The 21843-nt window shown below is 40.0% G+C and overlaps 1 protein-coding gene across 1 annotated transcript in view; it reads left to right on the top strand.

Moving 5' to 3' along the window:
* The window catches only part of usta (uronyl 2-sulfotransferase a), a 49619-nt gene that overhangs the window by 12414 nt on the left and 15362 nt on the right, over positions 1 to 21843 (top strand). The window contains exon 2 of the mRNA XM_034144013.1: positions 16838 to 16881. Coding sequence (XP_033999904.1) covers positions 16838 to 16881 — 44 coding nt within the window. The remainder of the gene's footprint in view (positions 1 to 16837; positions 16882 to 21843) is intronic.

The following is a 21843-nucleotide window of genomic DNA, read 5'->3' as shown; positions in this document are numbered from 1 at the left end:
GCATGAATTACAACAAACTACGGATATTTTCATTTTATGCATGAAAATGCTTGAAAGTTTTTCAACTGAAGTAATATATGTTTAACAAACTAATGAACAAAATGATATATTGTGAAAAACTATAAAATACAATACACACATTTGACATGTTTATATGAGGACCCCCTTGGTGGTTCTAGGAATATTTTATATAAAATATATGTGTTTTCTATTTAACTTATTGTACTAAGATTATTTTTGTAATCATGCATGGTATTTTTTTAATTAACCTTTTTTTTTATTTTTTTTTTAAATCTCACGTACCCCCTGCAGTACCCCAACATACCCCTAGGGGTCCGCGTACCCCCATTTGAGAATCACTGCATTAAAGGTAGGGTAGGTAAGTTTGAGAAACCGGCTCGAGATCGCTAGAATTTGAAAATACACAACCGGAGAAAATCTGCCACTTCCTTACAGAGCCCCTCCTCCAACACACACGAACGCGCACATGACCAATGAGGGCACGAGATAAGTTTGTGCACAGATGGAAGGCTGACAGGCAGGTAGGCCATCCAGTTATTTTAGCCGGGCCGGCTAAAATGATTGGTCGTACTTTTTATAGTACTACGGCTTCCACAGATGACATTTTTTAATGGATTTTTTGTCAAAGCACTTAAGATATTCATTGCTATCGGGATGTTAAGAGCATTCCATGGAATATAACAAAAAGTGTATCTCGAGCCGGTTTCTCAAACTTACCTACCCTACCTTTAAGACATAAATATGATGATGCCTATACGTACTTGACAGATTTATATAATGTTCCCTCGAAAATGCTGCTGTCTGAGGGAAAAATAGCACTTTTGTTTATGTCTGTTTGTAAATTTAGCTTAAGGGAAAACATAGTTAAAGAAGTCTGTTTATTTTAAATGTTTTCCATAGTCTCTCCAAAAACGAAATCTAGGTCTCTCTAGCGCAGCTTACCATCTATATCTATCTTTCATGTGCAAGTGTGTTTCCTGTATGTTTTTTCCCAGGTTGTTGTGCTTCGTCTCATAACAGGTTGTTTTGCTTCATGTCTCAAGCATGTACCTTAGTGTCAACTTGTCTATAATTAGCCGCTCTGTTTCAACGAGTTGTTTCTGAAGGAGTGAAGCGAACCGCTGACCACAAGCTAGCGTAGCCTAGCCCACATTGCTAAATTAAAGAGAGCTTGATCTTCAAGGCCACGCTTAGCTGGAGCCTGCACTCACAGATGGCAGCTCAGTGCACTTAGTGACAAGTACAACATACAAAACATTCAGAAAAAAGTCTGCACATTTAGTTTGTTACTGCTGTTTTGATGCACCATTTTGGATTTCTATCTCTGGAGTTTCCTGGTGGTGTTGCTCAATAAAAGGAATCCAGCGCTGAAGTTATGCCAGTAAACTACAATCACCACAATTCATTGCCCGTATATTTAAGCAACATGTGGACAATTTTTTTTTTGCTCCACTAAACTAAAGATCACATATAGATACCCAATGGTGACATTAGTATTCAGATCCAAATAGTATTTCAATGTTTCCGGGTTAGCATCAAGAAGACGGCATGTGAACATGTTTTTTTTTTTTCTGTCTCATGAACTTTTGTCAGCATATACTATAGTGAAAGTTTATGCAAATATTAAGTTATAAGTTATTTTTATAAAAGTTACCAACTGAGCCTTCAAGTTAAATAAGGAGATGTTCTCATAGTACATTACTGTATTAGTAAACCTGTGCATCAATACCCTTATTCATTAATGCTGAGGAACACATTGCTCACTAACATATGTTAATATAGACTTCAGCGTACAAGTTGCAGCCTGTCTATTTATAAGAGTAAAGGATCCCAGTGGTCCAAATAAAGGGGTTGAAGCACCCAGCAGAAACTCAGCCCATGTGGGTTATCCTCCCCACAAAATGCTGCGTCGCTCCACTGAGATGGAAAGCCACATCGCTCAAACCAAGCTTTCCAGGAGTTTATGTGTTCTGGTTGACGTCTGTGCCTTGAAATTATTTTTAGGGAAACAGGTGGGAGAGCAGACCGTCCTCCTCCGCAATGTTTCCTCATTTACCTGATTAATACTTTTTGGCTCCCTTTATCTCTTCTCTCCCTTGTTGTCCTTATCCCTTCCTTTTCTTTAATCACTTTTATAATGTCATCTCCCAGACCACAGTCTTACCGAGTGGGACAGATTCCTCCTTGTATATGTATAGGCCGAGCTAAAAGCAACATGACACATTGATTACAGGCCTGTGCAGACTGTCTACGTTTGTAACGTGACCAGGAGCATATGGGCCAAAATTATGAAATACAGTCAGACGAATACATGAGAAGCGCTTTTCTGTGGTTTTGTTCTTGTGTCTCATGAATTATAGTGACTCACATATTGAGATTTCAAAATGTAACTTGGATCCAGCTCTTGCTAAACCAATACAGTAAAAATTAGGTGTAAGTGCCGAACCGTTTTTTTCTGAAATGTTTGTTTAGTTTTCTGATCCCATGCCATCTGAATATTCAGCACGATGTTCATTTTTCACACCTTCTTTTCATAAAAAGGTGTGAAAAGTAGACCAATGCCAGCCAAGGACCATGAATGAATGCTCACCATTGAAAGGCAGACTGCCAAAATCCGATTGAGAGTTAATATCATCCCCACCCTCAAATGACAATGATCTGACCGTCAGACGGTGTTTATGAATGAAAGCTAGTTATAGTTTGCCGCAGCTCTCTCTGTGAGCTATAGTGTTTGGTCTGATTTTGAAGCGGTGCCCACGTTTCCAAGAGGCCAGTCAAGGGTGAGAGAGTTTCCCTCACCTTAACACCGCAGAGCTCTACCAGCCCAGTATTAGCATGAATCAACAGTGTTGGCGTGCGGATGCTGTGTTTGTTTGCCTCTGCGTTGCATTGCATGTGTACAGTAGCTATATGTGTGTGTGAGAGAGCGTGTGGCTCAGCAGGGTGCCTGCTGGGGGAGTACAGTACAGGGTTTCAGTGTGCTGCCCCTAGCCAAGATGTGATATACTGTACTGTATAACACTAACGTATCACAGCGGAGGGAGATTTAGCACCTTCAACCCGCCCTAACAACAGACGGAGGGAAGAAATAAAGCGACCCTCAGTTGGTAATAGTCAACTGTTTCAATCAGTTATCATATTTGTCTTGCTACACCAATTATAGAGTGGTTATTTGAAGAGGCAACAGGGTCCAACCAGCTCTCTCCTGGCAGCTGGTAGTGGCAGCGGCATCTGTGCGGCGATGCTGTTATAGATGATGGGAAATGAAGCCATTAGAAGCCCAGAGGTAATTTAACTAGCTAAATGAATTGACATATCATATCATTGTTATGAACTATACATAACCAATTGGCCTCCTTGTTTGCTCCCGATCCTTAACCCTGGGTAAAACAGGAATAGAGCCACATTTCACAGAGACACAATGTCTGCGAAGATGACGTTTCATCTTCATCATGTGTACAATCCCACTAGATACTTCAAGCCTCCTCTTATGGAAGAGTCTTAAAATACTCTAAATCTGAATTTCCTTAGCCTTTGCCAATGACTCCCACAAACATTGACTTGTTTGTCACAAAGAAACACTATGGTGATAAAAATAGTAAGCACACAACTTCCGCTGTTTCTCCAGAGGGATCTAGTTCATGCTTCTCTACACTGTTACATCCCACAGTCAATATGAATCAGCTGACCTAACTTTTGTTTTTGTTTCTGAAGACTAATGTGAGGCTTGTTGCCTTATTATATCATATATCGTGTTGTGAAACACCTACTTAACGTGCTGCTTTTTGAGGTTTTCACAGATGTCTCTTATGCACACTGGGCATTAACCTATAAGTTCTTATTTAATTCTAACAATACTTTTTAAATCATTCACTTCAAACTTTACATTTCATATGGTCTAAAAGCAAATCCATTTCCTCTTGAGGTTATTCTTGTAAGTATTTAGATGTGATTATTTGTGTTGCAGTGGTCACTCCAGCTGTAGAATGTGATTCATGATGATGTTGGATGGATTTAAAAATGCCCTGATTGTTAGTGCAGTATTCAGCCTGTTTCAAAGGCTTTATCTATAAATACTTTGTTGTTCTTGGAAGTGAGAGCTACCATCTGTTGTTTATTGCTCCGTTGTTGCCTTTTGCTCTCTTTTTGGCCACTGTGGTTCTGTGAAGTGCCAAACGACTCTCACTGCATTAGCACCAAACTGTTCAAACATTTCCATTCTGTTTTGTTTGTTCGCTTCTGTAGAATAAAACATTTTATTTCAATATTAAAAAATCTGTTCTGTCAGGATAGTTTGTAGTAAAGATAAGAAATGTGTCTTTCATTATGCAGCATGTTACATGATGCCTCAACTGTCAAAAGTTTGTTAAAGTTCTCTCCTTCTTCACTGGGGAAGTGCAACGTCACGAACATGTGGTCAACACATGGCAAATGCACTTTATTTGGCACCTGATGATGGTAGGGAAAAGATTACGTGTTAGAAAGTTTCAGGAAGCAGTGCGGTGATGTCATGGGGTACAAGGTGGTCTGCTGCAGACGCACATCCTGTGGCTTCTGGTAACGGCACTGTAAAATGTCCTTGCACACTGTAACACACACACACACACACACACACACACACACACACACACACACACACACACACACACACACACACACACACATACACATACACATACACACACAAACACACATTTCTCAGTTTTTTCCCACACAATGTAGATGTGCAGACAAATGTTAAAACTACACATGTACAGAATTTACTCCTACTTTCAATCACTCACATATGCCCACATATTGAGAAAACACTGAGCACAAAACAAGGGAGGGGCAGCGTCCCGGTCCGGCAGCGGTTTAACCCAGCACTGACCAGCCCTGCAGACCGAGATTCCTGACTGCAGTTTGGGTCAAATGAGTATTTATGTAACAGATGATGGAGGCACGGAGCCTCTGCCACCATCCGCTGTGTAATTAGACCAGGTTTGGGGTTTCGCACACTCTTGTTATACATTGTACACATGCAAAATACAGAGTGTGCATGTGCATACATATATTTAAAATGCTTTTCTGAGTATAAATGATTGCAGAAACACACAAACAAAGTCTTAGCAACTACACTGCATTTGCACAACACTGCTGTTTATGGAAAATAGTTGAAAACAGGTGGAGAGAAAGAGTAATGGCTTGGATGTGTTTTTTGTGGTAATTACCAAATAATAACTATTTCCCAAATATTATTATAATGATGATTTATTAGGGGGATTGAAGTAAAGCATTTTTCTCATTTAAATAAATCAGCTATTGAACATGTGTGTAAAACTTCCTGGCATGCTGGCAAGATGAAGCTCGTGTTCTGATTTCCTATCAGAAGTGAGAAGAAACATTTTTGATTGTACAATGGCCCTGAGAGCTCAAAACATTGCACACTCAGATACAAATGTTTACTTTTGCATTATAACATATTGCAGCATTGCTTTTCTTGATAAAAAATACATAGTTTTTTAAATCTTTTTGAAATGAATGCTCTTGCTAAACCAATACAGTAACAATTAGGTGTGAGTGCAGTATCGTTTTGTTACGACATTTTTTGTGTGTGTTCTGATCCCATGCCATCTCAATATTCAGCACGATGTTCATTTTTCACATGTTCTTTTCATAAAAAGGTGTGAAAAGTAGTAGGTAGTCTCGGCCCATGAATGAATGCTCACCATTGAAAGGTAGACTGTCAAACGCTTTGAGAGTTAATGACAATGACGGTCAGACGGTGTTTATGAATGAAAGCTAGTTATAGTTAGATAGATAGATGGATAGATGGATAGATAGATATAGATAGATAGATAGATAGGTACTTTATTGATCCCAATTTGGGAAATGTTTGCGTTGCAGCAGAATAAAAAACACAAGGCAATGTACATAAGAGAAATTAAGACACAAGAAATAAAGAAGTCCAAAATATTTCAGAAATAAAAATAAAATAGCATTAAAAATGTTAAAAGTTAAAGAAATACAAATTTCCAGTAAGAAATATAATGCAGGATATTATAGTGCAAGAATGGATTATTCAATATTAAATAGAATATGAATGTAAAATGTACAGTGGGAGTTTGAGTCATTTATTATTAAGAGAAGCTGTGGAGCAGAGAGTTCTCTGCCAGCCAGAGGGGATTTGTTATAGAGAGTTATTGCACAAGGCAGGAATGGTTTCCTGTATCTGTCCTTGTGACAGCGGAGCTGCAGCAGTCTGTTGGAGAAGGAGCTCCGCTGTCTGTCCAGCTGCAGGTGGAGAGGGGGGGGGTTATCCATGATGGACAACAGCCTGTTCAGTGTCTCTCCACCACAGCTTCAAAGGGGTCCAGCTTGATGCCGATGACAGACCCAGCTTTCCTGATCAGTTTATTGATTCTGCTGGTGTCACCGGCTCTGATGCTGCCCCCCCCCCCCCCAGCAGACCGCAGCAAAGAAGAGTGCACTGGCCACAACAGACCGGTAGAAGATCTCCAGCATCAGCTTCCTCAGAAAATAGAGTCTGTTCATCCCCTTCTTGTACACAGCGTCAGTGTTGATCCTCCAGTTCAGTCCGTTGTCTAAGTGCACGCCCAGGTATTTGTAATCCTCCACAACAGCCACATCCTCTCCCAGAATGTGAATATTTACTGATAGTGTCTGACCTTTAGGAGTCGCTACTGTATATCTGGAATGATTCGTCCTTGTGCTGAAATCACACCTCTCTGTCTCAAACAGAGGAGAGTAACAGTCCTATAAAGGTCTATTGTTGCGGCCCATGAGTAAGGTAGCACGCGTCAGTAGACCACAGTCACACATTGTGTCGAGCTCTCTCACTTTTTACCCTTGTGGAAATATTTGTTTTATGAGATGATCTCAGTTTTGACAAGGCTACCCAAAAAGTTATACAACTGCCCAGATTTTTTTTACTGTTAGTCTCGTTTTCCATTCCATCATTTCAATGAGCACCACTTGTTTGTCTACTTACAGTTACAGAAATTACACTTTTATGACAAAACAGAGACTAGTCCTCAGAGATAACCGCAGTAGAGCAGTCCTACTTAACACTTTCTCTGAGATATAAGGGACAAGTATGAAATAAATAAGGGATTGTGTAAACAATAGTTTTAAATTAACACCAATTTCAAGTGTAATTTTGCAGTCATGCAGCTCTCAAGCCGTAATGCAGATTACTGCTGCCCTTTATCTCTCACAAATCTTCATTTTTGCTCTTGAGGTGCCTCTCTTCACCTCCATTCTGTCCCTCACTCCAGTGCGAGACGTAGCAGCACACAGGCTCTCTTTATGCAGTGTGTTTGTTCTGCGGGGCACCGTGCGGCTCTGCCGTACTGAGCAGAAGTCTGATAACCACTGCTGCTGATCTTAGATTTGCGACGTAAGGCATCAGAATAAATATCTCCTCTGTTTGTGGATGTTTCACTCACACATGGTTGACACGTACGCACATGGACACTCGCATTGTTGTTATTCAAGTTCTGTCAAAGCTTATAACAATATACAGAGGAATGCATGCATCTCCTGTCATCATCCATAATGCAAGGGTCTTTCTCACAGCTGGTTCAGCCCCTGGGCCAGCACTTCCTGTCAGGAAGCAATACAATCCCATCACACTCCATAGGCAGTAGACTGCTCAGTCATTACAGCCAATAATGATCAATTTGTGTTTTGTGTGAGCTCCTAATTTTCATTACCTTTCACAAATAATCACATTAGATATCATTAGACAGAGGTTAAGGCTGAACTGGAAAACATACTGTATTTATTTGAGTGCTTTTATGTGTGCCAGTGCGTGTAGTGTATTTACGGCACATCTGTTTGTGTCTGGTGGAATCATTATGTTTTCTCTGTTGAAGGCATTTCAGGCCATGGAGTGAGCTCTGGCAGCAAGCAATTCATCTTCTCCTGCTTACCTCTGCAGAGAGCTCACAAACTGATTGGATAACAATTTGTTCCTGTTTCCCTCTCGCTGTCTCTCACTCTTCCCCTCTCTGACCCTCCGCCCTGACTTTCTTTCTTTTCATTTCTTTTCATTTCCTCGCCGTAGCAGCTGCTTTTCCTGAATATTCTGTCACATGACCAACCCAGAGGAATTCTGGTAGTGTGTAGTAATTCACCAGCTCTTTCAGATCACCCCTTCATATGGTACTTTTGTCTTCCCTCTTCCCTCCATTGCCCCCATTCTGCCTCTTTTCTCTTTTACGTACAGAACTTTGTGCACTTCCCCACAGGGGGTCCCACAGGGGGCAGGAGAGCAGGTGATTTACATTGCCCACCACAAACCTTCTCCATGTGTGCATGTATGCCTCCCTCTCTTTTTTCCTGTAATTTAGAGTATAAGTAACCACAAGAAGACTTAACTTATTAAAGGAATAGTTTAGGGCATTCCCTTTGTTACCAAGAGTTTGTTGTTTATATGCTAAATAAGAACCTACAGCCAGCAGCAATTTAGCTTAGCTTAGCATAAAGACAGGATACAAGGGGGAACTGCTAAAGTGTACCTATATGTGTACCAGTAAATCTAATAAGTTATCCTAAGAGGTGCTGTTTGCTGATTTGTTTTACCTTTGGACACAGCCATTTGCCATTGTTAGTCTGTATAATGAGCTTAGCTAACTGCCTCCTGGCTACACCTTAGTATGTATCATACTGATATGAGAATGTTATCAATGTTAACTCATGTTACTCTCAAAGAGAGTGCCCTTTGAGTTCTGATTCCAAATTGTGTAGCCTACCCAGTCTCCTAACATACAGTATGTGGCTGTCTTTAAGACTTGTGTTTAAATGGACTTGGCTGTGTATTTAAAGCATACTGCTCTGTGAAACTGTGATAGAGCAGAATGCAGGACTTTCATATTCCAGGCTCTCTCAGTGGCTACATGCACATCCAAGCATGAAACCTTAAGCAAGCAGATATCTGTCGCTCAGTGTGAAATCACACACAGTGGGTGAAAGCCGCCATCTTTTCTAGAAGCCGTGTGGAACATTTAAACATATAAAGCAATGATTCTTGGCATGTAACAGCAGAAGTTGCTCACTCTTAGTTTTCATAATGGCAGCTTTTTAGTTTTTCACAGTGGAGGCAGACAAAGAACCCTTGATGGCTCACAACATGACAAGCCAGCAAAAATACAAAATACATGTTAAGATTTGGTTCACCAAGACTCTGAAATGTCTGGTTTGGATGTAATTGTGCAGCTAGTGGTGATGAGTGTGCACCCATCTTTTTGTGTTTTCCTATATTTATCTTTAAGATGCCTCATAAGTGAGTCTGCAGCATCCTAAAACCAGGGTGTAGATAATTTGCAGCTCCCAAAACTGGCTGATGTTTTCAGTCGACATTGTCATGATGAAAGCAATTTTAATAGCGTATTGTAATCCCTTTTTGTCTTTCCAATTCCTTTATCCCTGTTCTTGCTAATTGCTTCCAGTTGTATCTATTTGGGGGAAATATTCTGTTTCTACTAGTGATAGAAAGGGAATTGCTTATATTGAGCTTTGTGGCATTTCCAAAGGAATGTTATTTTGTTGGTCAGCAGCACTATGTTCCGTGTAGACGATAAAGAACAGGGATAAAGGGATAAACACGCTTGTGATGCCAAAAAAAAGAAAGAAGATAGATTCTTTCAAAAAACCGATTTGGCTTGGTTGAGGCTCAGGGCCAAGGGAGCTGTATCGTAAACAAACAATTAAAGCAGGGTGTTTTTCTGGCTTCTTTCACTCAGGCAGAACCTTCTGTTCCGACCCCAGCCGAGCCAGACTGCTGATACATAGAAAGACTATTACAGTAAACTAACACATAAGATATGGTGAAATAAAAACTAAAATCTATAACAATTTCAAACAATTTATACTCCATACCAATGCAAGTAAAACTCCAGATTCACAGTTATACTTTTGAGTTGGATTAATATACTGTGTGTTTTTTTTGGTCATTCTCAGACAAAATCAATTAGGACAGCTGTTTTGATTCATAAAAAGGAAAATAGTGTGGATTTATAGAGAGAGAGAGAGCAAGTTGTTGGTGCTAATTGCATTCAAATCAATACCTTTTATTCGAGTTCCAGTTGTGTATGCCACACCAGTGTCTAGGGCCAAGCCATTTCTGCATGATGCATTTCCACATCTGGTGTTTGTTTTGTGAGTTAAGAGCTGGTGCAAAGCAACAGAGGCCAAGTAGTTGCCCAGTTGTGGTCTGTTTAATGGGTTGGCTGTTGAAGGGTAACTGCTGCTGTGGTTGTTTTAGGAAGGTCTACCATTATTTATTTATCTTATATTATAATATTCAGAAATGACATAGATTGTTTAAGACTTAAATCACATTTACTTGTTTCTTGTGTTTTGCTAAGAAGATAATGTGCTTTTACCCCAAAACATACCATATGCTTAACACACTTCTATGCCAAATACATACATACACACAAATACACCTGTAGCTTCCCTTCACATATTTAGCAACATTTTAAAACAACTCATATCTTTGTGTGTAAATCCAAATGCCCACAAGCAGAGACGAGGTACAAACCGCAAAGCACTCTGGTGCTCTCTGAAGAGGAAGGGAATTAGCTAGAAGTAGCTGACAGAGCATGTCGTTTATCAGACATCCCTGACAGCCATTTCAGATTCTTACATATCGTTTTTTCCTATTATTGCAATATAGACATAGAAAAAAAGCATCCACATTACTGCCCGACTAGTTGATGAGTGATTACTTCTCCTTTGGCTGTGTGGCGTCAGACATCTATTAGGGTTTCAACTGTTTACCCAATGTTCTACTTCATGGCTAATTTCTTAATTTCAAAGCTTTGGCCTCAGAGGAAGTCAGTGCTCATAGACATGTGACAGCCCGTCAGATTGAGGGTCAAGATTTATACGTGTTTTTTCTAATGCAGAGAAAAATGTAATGGCTTAGTGGCCGTAAGAGCAATACTCAGTGCACTTTACTCACCCACATTAAATTGATTATATTGCAAAAACACCCCGTAAAACACACCCGGAAAGCCTTCCCAGCTCTGTGCTGTAACATTTCATTATGAAAGTGATGGAAATCCTCTTTTCCCCTCAAACTTCAAATGCAGGAATCCTACAGCAACATAGCCTCTGGGTGATGCTCCTCTTGATTGTATTCACTTTGCTCGGCTTCATTCAGTCTCATCGAGTGCCTCTTAACATTTGGAAACATCAAATGACTCAGCCGGGGTCTTTGTCAAGTGTGAAATCGACTGATGGAAGTTTGAGAGGCACAGTTAGAGTGCGTTATCCTCGATGTAAAGTTTGAAATGCTGGGGACCAAATACAGAACCTGATCAACTGTTAACACAAAAAAAAATGCAAGATTTGAATAACTGATGTTAATTATTGTGTGTCTGTTATGAAAGCTATAGCTTGTCATAAGGCGTGTTTGTCTTGTTAAGCGCAAACATTAATTTACCTGGTAACTGTTTTAAAACATGAAAATACAGGTATTCACATCAATGGTTTTCTTGTGTAATTATACAAGATACTCTTTTCGTTTCCTTTTTCCGTTGCACTAATAATACCATTTTTTCTCTGTTCCTGTTCCTGTTCCTGAAAGTATGCATCTTATTTTTGGATTCTGGGCTGCACAGCCGCAGTCAACAGGGCTTTGCTGGGTCATCAGATCAATGGTACGTCCCTGTCATTCAGTATACACCGTGGCAACCACTAGTGTCCACAAATGACATGCTGACAGTCATCCTGAAGTGTGCCAACCCCTGCAGATGCATTTGTCTCCTCCTACTCCATTCGAGTCCACAAATTAACTTCCTTACCAGGTTTGGGTTTTTTGAGCACCTGCAATAACATGTCAACGGCAAAGCTTTTCTATTTATATTCACAAAGCTCTGACCATTGTTGATTCTCAAGTGACTGAGAGGTGATGTGGATGAGGGCGTAGTGGGAGGGGACCCCTGACCCTCAGCTTAACTCTCTTCTGTAATTAGGTAGATGGGTCCTGCTACAAGTCTTAATGGAGGGCCGCTCCCTCACCCAAAATCAAAGGGTTGGGTGACCACACAAACATATTTAGCAGACAACACACACAGAAACGCTTGTATTTAACCCGTCCACTGACTTTGTTTGCAGATGCTCTCTATCATGGCACAAATGTTTAGTTAGGACTGTAACCTTAGACATCTTTTAGTTAACTGGGTGTGTTTCAAACAGCTGGACCAGGAAGAAGTTATGGAATTTTGAACTGCAGAGCAGACTGTCGTAAAATATCTATTTGTCTCTTGGCTCAGTTTGTGTTTAATTTTAAAACTAGGCTTTATATTCCTTGGTCAGAATGGGTAGTAAAGCAAACACACCTTTTATTCTCTCATTTTCGTCTGCGGTCGACACAGAAACTACAGCAGGATGTGGTTAAGGATGAGAGAGTTTAGTCTTCACAGTCTGTGGAACCTGTAATCTGCTTTCACATACTCGCCGAACATTCCAGGGCTTCAGCTTTGTAACCTTCTATCATTGCTTCGAGTCGTGTCCAACAGCATAGCAAAGGCCCCTTAACTTCAACACTGTGCCTATCCTTTTAGCCCTATTCTCCACAGCAGTTCCTGTGTGGTTTTCCCCCTCCCACCTCGTCCTATTCTGGGATGTGTTCTTGCCTAAGCACTACTTAGCTAGGTCCCCAATTTCACGAAGCAAATGAAATGGTTTATGCTCTAAATACATGTTTATGAAATTTGAAAACTTACTGTAGCATTCCTGAAGCAAGCCAACACCAAAGAGAAAATTCCAAAGCCTGAAGCAATTGTTCTGGGATGATCCAGTCAAAGCCTGACGGGTTATTTCCGTATAAATGTAGAGATCTTTACAGTTGGTTTGATTTTACATTTCATAAAATTAAAGTAATTGTGCTGCAGACCCAAGCTATGTTTTCTCTCTACTAAAGAATATATGTCATGAATTAACTTTTTTCCTGCCTGGTTCCAGACCTCTGTTTTTCATCTAATTTATTTGCTCAGTAATTCATACAACCAAGCTAATCTGAGTTTTTTTTAGACGGGATTAACAATGTTATCTTTCTGTTCCAGAGCCAGAAATATAGTGGTAGAAAATGTGTCATAAAATTGGCTACAAGCGTGGGTGAGACTAACTCAGCTGTGCAGGTCATCGTAAATTGACCCATCAAATTAGCAACAAACACATGACTCATTCTTTCACTGACAAATTGATGTAGATGGTAATTTGCTTTAACAAGTTCTTGGACAGGGGCAGAGGCTGGCCTTGTTTTATATGTTTAATTGGATGTTTCCACTTTTGTAAAGACACAGTTCATACTTAGTGCACACATATTAAGGATATACAGTTGATGTGTGGTTGTGGTTTGCTGTAGTGTACATTTGTTTGGATTAAAATACATGGGAAACAAATGTAATCAAGCAATGAGTTCCCTCATCAGATTCACAATAATTAGATCCAGTTGGATTTTTGATTTATGCTGAAATGACATTCATGGCAATAATCAAAGTTTCACATTTTGTACTGCCATATAAATGACATTGCTTAATATTTTTTCTCTACAATATTAGCTTTTAACTTGTATTACTTGCATGTGTTCGGAAGATCATGGATCGTAAAAGCACAGGCTTTCATTTGCTACACAGTTTTTCTTAATTTACTGAAAATCTATTGTGGGAGTGGACGTATACCCACTCTCAAAGAGTTGATGTAGTCATCCTTAAATAGCACGTATTGTACATATACCACAGTCTGCTTCATATACTCTATGCTTTTACAGTTCTGGGTGTATTTCGGTTTGTTTTTGTGACATTTCTTGGTACGACTGCTTTAGAATCACTGATTAAAATTTAAAGCATAGCTGATTAATTTTGTTCATCAGTATTGATTAAATAATTGTACTAAGGAATGGTTGTGCATCTGCTCTTAGCCAGAGGCCAGTCCATGGATCTTGTGACACAGTAATCCAATTAACCATTTAGCTACAGGCCCATGCATACCCACTCTCTGTTTCTCTTTCAATCACTCACACGCACGCACGCAACGCACGCACGCACGCACGCACGCACGCACCACACACACACACACACACACACACGACAACCATGAGGATGTTCAAAGGTGACATTGACCTTTGTTTAATCTGTGAATTCTTCCTTCCCTTCTCAAGTGAGCCCTTTGCCCTCTCCAATTTAGCGATTTCTCCACTTGACCATTCATGACCCGTGTTTTCTTCTTAAGTACATACAGACAGGTGACAAAAAACAACAACATTTAGTATTTAGTAACATGGTGGGCCATCACAAGCTGACAGAACCGTTTAAGTACTCTTTCTAGATATTTTTCTTTTACAAGAACTTCACTTGGAATACCTTTAATGAAGGTGGAGACAGCATACTTCTATCTGACATGTTGATCAAAAAATGTCACATAGGTACATGGATGGATTAGGAGACATTTGCCCCTGGGCACAGACATGTAAAAGCCTCCGCCCACATTGTTAACAGTTGTTTCGCAGGAATCCTGAAGTCGCATTGTTGGTTAAAACAATTTGTTCATGCTTGGGATGGATAGAAGTTTACAGTAATCCTTTTCTTTCAGATCCACCCCTCTCAACCATTTTACGTGTCATGCTCTTTCATGTTCGGACCAGTTCAGTGATTCATACACTTTATTCTTTATAGTTAACTTTCATCATAAAGAAATAAGTTATCTGTTAGTCACCTAAGGATAGTTTCTGTTGCCATGTATACTTACATAGAGAGCAATGGTGGCATTGTATTAATTACATTTTTTATTTTGTAAAAAAAACATGTTTTTGAAAAGAAAGTCAGACTTTTATTTGTTTAAAAAGCAATAGTGTTGAGCATTACGGGACTTTTTGGTTTACATTTGTTTAACCTTTCAATAAAATGTGATATGGATGTAAAAAAAATATCCATCCAACATCATTTGTGATTTAGTTGGAGTTGCTAAGTGATTTTTTTTTCACAATTATGTAAGAGATTAAATGATTATAAAGAACATTTATTTTAGACATGGCTTTGAGCGTGTGTAGGTTGTTGTGTGTCAATGTTGTCCTGGTTAATTCAAAAGGTTCATTCTGTGTATCTGTATGGACAGAGGAGCAGTCCAAGCACCAGAGTCATAGTTATCAAACCATAGATTGATAATAAACCTGGTAAACATTTGGAACACTAAACATGCAGCTGCCACAAATTGCAATGTTCATTTTTTGTGAGCTGTTTAATATTTCTCAATTAAAGAGTCCCATGGATGTGTCATCGTCCTTCGTGCTAACAGTGGGGTCAGTGCACTGTACAGTGGCTCTTTCAGTTCATTCCCCTTTCTCTTTGGGTGGTGGGGGGCGGAGGGCAGCTGTCAGCTTTTACGAGCCTTGTTCCCTGGAAAAAATTAGTTCCAATCCCTTATCCGAAATGCTAATGAGAAGCATACACGAGAGGTGGGGACGGGTTGGAGGTTGTGGGGGTTGGCTGTCCGTGATGGATGACAGATGAAGAAAACAGAGATGTCTGCCTTTCTTAATCATTCCCTAGCCATGACCTCAAATGCTTCTAAGAAGAGCTTCCAAACTTCCATTTGCATTCCTCAGGAGCAAGTCTTTAAAGAGAAACAAAGCCAGAGAGTCTCAAAAAACACCGGAGGGTGCAGCTGTGGCAGGTTTTCTTTTACATTCAGCTCCTTGAATTAACGATGCACAACACACACAGAAAGTCAAGCAGGTTCTATGTTTGTGTTGGACATTAAAAGAGCCAAACTAAGGCAGATTGGATCTAGGCAAATTACTCAAAGCTTACACACCACTATCTTATGTATACACACTACTAACAAAGTGATACAATACACTTCCAGTCAAGGCTACACTAGCATCTTTCAGTGTATGCCAAGTGGGAAACGCCTGCTGGGTATAAATGAATGTGTTTAAACATGCATTATGTCTTCCTATTTACATCTGTATGTTAAATAGCATTTCAGAGACAAAAGGAGAGGTTGTTTTCCTTTGTTTGATTTCTACTCTCCATAGCTTTTCTCCCCCCATGCTCCCCAATTTTTCTGTCATGCTTGTCTTGAGTGAGCCCCCTGAATGTTGTAAATATGATGCGAAGTGATGCCTGTGGATGAACCAAGGAAAAGGCCACAGTTTTGAAGCCAGGGCCTGGATTTGGAAAGTGAGCAGAAAAGCTGGAACCTAAAAGTGTGGGGCAGCTTTTAGTGAGCGCTATTGTTCCCTCATAAAACAGCTTCACAGTGGTCACTGTATGCTGTATAATGAGTTTGTTTTCATGACATCCTCAGTCTTAATGTAGGAAATCTTCTCTGTTTTTGTTGGTATAATTGGCAGTAGATGACAGAGTTTGTGTTGTGTTGGGGCTTGGGTATTGGAGTGAAGTGCCACCTGTTGTTTAGTGCAGCTTTTACTACTCCAGGGTGTGGATAGGGGAAACATGTTAAGTGGATCTAAAGCTGGATGAATCTAAATGAATGTCGCCACAATTAAGGAAAAGCAATGTTTTCTCAGCCTGTAAAAAAGGCTGTGGATGTCCACCTCATTTGGACATCCACGGCTTATTGAAATGCGGAAATTGTTTAACTGAGAAGAGCAAAGAGATGACTTTGTTTCATACATGTTCTTTGGTTATTTGCCATGCATTTATGTCTTACATAGGTGCTTTTTGAAACACAACATTCTCAACATCTTTTGGTTTATCAAACTGGCAAGACAAAGGGAAAATCCCTGCTGGTTGTACTGTTATGTCAGAATCCTAACATGTATCCCTTCTTGTCTTTGCAGGTGAATCCACATTTCTGGATGACCACGGCCCTCCTGCTCCAAATGTAAGTCTTCATCTCTGGCCTTTTGTTATTTCCCATTTTGCGCCTTCTCTTTTATCTCAATTTCTGCTTTTTTTACCTTTGATTTCTCCCCCCCTCCCCTCTCTGTCTCTGATGTGCTGCCCTGCGTTTCCAAGCCAGTTCAGTCCAGTCAGGATAAGGGTTAGGTCTGTGTGAAAGATCTGCGTGCAAACTCTCTCTAAATACCAACTAGACCTGGCTTCAATGCTACAGTAATGCTCTGAACACACTCTCTCTCACACACACACTCAGCGCTGACACAGAAGCCTTGTATTCCTCCAGCTGCACGTCTGCATGACCATCTCTTCTCTAAACTCTCTCTTTCTCTCCCTGCCAGCTTCTTTCTTCCCCTGTCTGCCCCTTCTTCATTATCTCCTCCTCTAATCAATCACCACCTCATTTTCACCTCATTCCTCGCCTATTTGATCCCCTTCTTCATCATTATTTTTTTTACCCAGTTCTGATTGAAGAGACGCTGGTGATTTTCCAGGTCTGGGCATAGCACTTGGCTCACCTTCCACTTGTGACATCAAGTTTGATCTCTGGTTTGTTTGTGAGCGGCTGTTCGGTAAAGTCACATCTGGGCTTTGTTTGTGAGTTATGTTTACTTTGAAAAGCTTGTTCCGGCCACTTTACAAAACCATGCCACCACAATGCTTGTTTCATAGATATAACAGAAGTGTTATTTATGTGCAACAAACTGTGGTTGACAGGAGCACTGTTGTTTGAATTTTCCCTATACCAGTTAATTTTTCATTTGAACAAACTTATTATGCTTCACTTGCCAGTTCACTTTATGCAAACTGTAGATGCCAAGCTCTCAATATTGTATGGGCTAGTAGAAGTTTAATTGAAATTAAGTTTAATAAATCAAAAATAGTTTCCATCATTTTTCCATTGAAGGCAGAACTGAGAGTGCAACAGCTTGACTGTGTCCTGAGGCACTTCTGAACGATTCTGAGTATTAACTCTATTATACAAACACAGAAGCCCTGGAATTCATTTTGACAAAGAAAAGTGTGATTTTTAATGGAAGGGAAAGTCTCAGAGAAGCGGAGGGGGCTAATAAAGATGAACTTACTTTGTAAAGTATGTCTGTAGTTTTTGAATAAAACATGTTCAGACATTGACTGATAAATGTTGACATACCCATCTGGGTCACCTTTGGTTATTACTGACGTCTCACAAAAAGTAGTTTACATATAGCAACTTTCTTTTGTATGGGTTTTTTGCCCCAGGTGTTGCCTATTAGGCTAGAACCTGGCCGCCCTATGCTTAGACTGATGACGCTTGTCAGGGCTTTTCACGGCCTGAGGAGCTGCAGACACGAATCAGGGCTGAAAACACTTGCCATCTGCTGTATAATTAACTATAACTATTTGATTTGTATTACAGTGATTATTCTCCTAAAAGAGCCTTGAATTGATCATCAATCATAGAAATTGCAATAAAAGAGGTTTGGTAATGTTGCAAATCCAACATTATGAAATAAAACTAGATGTGATCTGAAGTAAGGAAAGTGAATAAATTATAAAACAATTAACTTTCAATACAACAATAGTAATGGGCTCCTATTATTGTGAAGGTTTCTGATGTTTAAAATCAATAAACTATTCTTTCTCTCTTTCTTTTCCCTCTGCCTGTGTGATTTGACATTTTGTAGCTTTAAAGGCTTTATTAAGTACATGCAGCCTCCAAAGACACTGACAGGGCTCGCTGTAATTATACATTAGCTGCTAACTTTGATTGATTCCATATCTGTCTTCATCTCATCTTCCAGACAGATGATGCTAATGCCATGTCAGTGGCAAGAGCTACATCAACCACATCTCTCATTATCTCTACAAACTGCTGCAGCTGAGATTGATCTTCTATTTCAGCAGAGGTCGGTCGCATTGCAGCGAGTGCACAAGGCTGAGGTTCTGGCAAATGTAGGGAAAGATTAGAAATTGGGTAAAAAGCTCAGCGTAAAATGAGAGTGTTTGGAAAAACCACGCAGTGCTTAGAATAGAGTTACAAATCTGTATGTGTATGGCAGCATGACAAGAATGTCCCCTCAACATTTCTACATGTGTTGAAAATGTGATTCTAAATATCACTTTATGGAGCACATTTCCTTTCATTTTCTTAATTACTTTAATGCAATCTTAAACAGAACAGTTTATAGCTATCCAGTACAATAAACAGAACCAATCAGATACATTTCAATCTTAAAAAACAACAGTAATGCACTTTGAAGAGTCTTGGTGATGTTGTGAGCTCATATTTTCCATAAATAATGAAACCAGAAGACAACACAAAAGACCTTTGCATTCAGAAATGTCCTAATGTATAATCCAATGTCCATGCAAGCTTGTTAAATGATTGCTTATCCAACAAAAGCATTTCGATCTTCATTTGTCACACATATTAAGTGTCTGTATTCAAGTGTAAAGGAGCGTGAGGAAATGTAGTCAAAGTTTCCTATTTCCTCCGAGCCATTGAAAATCAATTCATCTTCATTCACATAAACATTGTGAATGGAAACTCCGCTGTCACAGCTACTTAGAGCAGTGAGACTCCCTCGCTCCTTTTCCGAATGGAAGTGGGGAGGAATGGATAGATCATTAATAACAGGAAGTGCTGAGATTCTCTACTGTACCCTGAATGAAACCTTAACATGCTGCTCTCCCCTCAGCGTGGGATGAGCAGTTGACAGTAGAGAGCAATGAACTGGGAGCAAGGCTAACCAAAAGCGGCAGGGTGCAGGTTAGCGGTGACGTACTGCCGTGGGTTTCCAGTAACTGCAGCAGGAAGATGGTTGTGTATGTGCGGTGGTGGTGAACCAGGACATGTTCTCAAACTGGCTGTTATATGATTTATTTGGCAGAATTCTTTGGGTGGTCAAGCCATGAGACAGAGACTATAGTTGATGTATGATTGTTGTCTCTTCTCAAAATATCTCAAAACAGCTTGAAGCGTTTAGAGGTTTTAGTGCAAGTGTGTGGGCATGGTGTTAGAAAAGAAAGACACTGAGAATGTGGAAGGAAAGAGGAAAAGGTGCAGAACTACTAATCTCCTCAATCTCTGCTAGATATTGGCCCGCCAGCATCAGAGCTGTAAATACCATAACAACAGTCCAGAGCGCCCAGAACTGACACAGTGGAAATCAGCCCTGTTACATAATACTTTTTTCACAACGTGGATAGACTATTGACAGAATCCCTTACTGGCACACACTGCGAACATTTCTCACAGTGTGCAACAGAAACCTTAGCTCCACAGAGTGGGAACAACAATAGCACAAACTCAAAGGTTGCCCTTTCACTCCTTTCAAAGCCGACGGGAGATTTGGACTTTTGATGGCATCTGTGATGTTATTCTTGTGTTGTACAATACCAGGCTGTTTGAGGTCTGACACAGTCATTTGTCATCATATCAGCAGGGAATGGTGTCCTGCAAAACGCTGCATATATTTCATACGGCTGATTATTGTGACAAGCTGAGAAGTCTGTAGTTATTTGGCAAACAGCGAGGAATGTAGGACTGCCGTTCAAGAGAACCATTTACTATCTGCTCTAAATCCTTTCCCAAAACTAAGTGAAATTCCAACCATTGATCTTTTTTTTGTGTGTGTGTTTGTTTTTTAAATGATATCCGATATATAAGACTGCTTGACAGTAAGGGATGACAACATGTTGCATGTGACACAAGCTGTAACATGCCTGTCAACAAAACTTGTGTAAACTTGTGTAAGCACCTGTGAATTATTTTTCCAGTACTCCCTACCTCATCCCGGGGCGATGTACATTATTTTGATATTGTGTTAAACCGGTTCAAAGGATGTCTGGTAAAGTGCTCTGGGTCTGGGAAAACAGTGGGATTGAAACTTGTCTGACCTGTGTTCAGAACTAAACTGTAAGTTTGTATTGCAACTGGTTTCCCATCACCAGCGCTATCTTTTTTACTCCTAGACTCTCCGTCCTGTTGTAACTTTCTCTTTCTTTCTACTTGGCTCTGGAAAACATTCAGAGAGGCTCTCACTGTTATTACAGAGCCTGCACTTGGGTGGGACTGCTGCTTTTGGAGGAGTGTGTGTGTTTGTGTGTCCGTGCTGAACTCTTCTAGGAACTACTGTCTGCAGAACCAGAGCTAAAGTGGGCTAAGATTATCTAAATATTCATCATAATTTCAGGTCAGAATGAGGAGAAGGCCAATTGTGTGTAAACTAGCCACCGCGCGAGACAACAAGCTAGTTAATTCAGTCAGACCTCCAAATATACAGTCTGTAAGATATTCAGAAACTCCCCCTGGGAAAAGCACAATAACCATTCCAGACTGGGAATGCTGACAAGAATGTATTACAGCTACATTTTTCTCTCCATCTGATTTACAGAAAAGCTTTATTTGAAGTGATGAGGGAGAAGGGCTTTTAAGAAACACAAAACTGATTTGCTTATTTTTTTTGCGCTAGATCTCTATCACTTTAAAAAATAAATATTCCAGATGTCTTTTAGGTGACCTGTCTTCCTCTCTGTCATTCTTCCCGTAATTCTTTTAACTGGCCTTCATTTTCTCTCCCTCTTGTTCTCACTGGTACATTCGCTCGGATAGCCTTCATTCTTAAGGGGCCGCTTGTGTAAACCTTGTAGGCCCTTAGGGATAATTACCAAATTAGTGCATTCTTGCTGCCCTTGTGCAAAAATGAGTCTCATGTTCAATACACATGACAGCTTCAACTTCCTCTTTCAAGCGAGCAAAGTTTTACTGTAAGTCTATTTTTCTAAGTGAAACTTCAAATGACACACACATCCACTTTAATTGAGTCATGGCTTAGCTACTTATTTAAGGAGTCATGAGGTGTGTGTGTGAGTGTGTGTAAAACATGACTGTGTTTCGTTGGTATCGGTGTGCAAAGAAGTCAGCACAATCTCTGATTCATTTGAAAGATTCATCATACGAGAA

Source organism: Trematomus bernacchii, unplaced genomic scaffold (genome assembly GCF_902827165.1).
Source record: "Trematomus bernacchii unplaced genomic scaffold, fTreBer1.1, whole genome shotgun sequence".
Classification (NCBI taxonomy): Eukaryota; Metazoa; Chordata; class Actinopteri; order Perciformes; family Nototheniidae; genus Trematomus; species Trematomus bernacchii.
The sequence above is the reverse complement of the archived record's forward strand: the minus strand, read 5'-3'. Positions and strand labels throughout refer to the sequence as shown.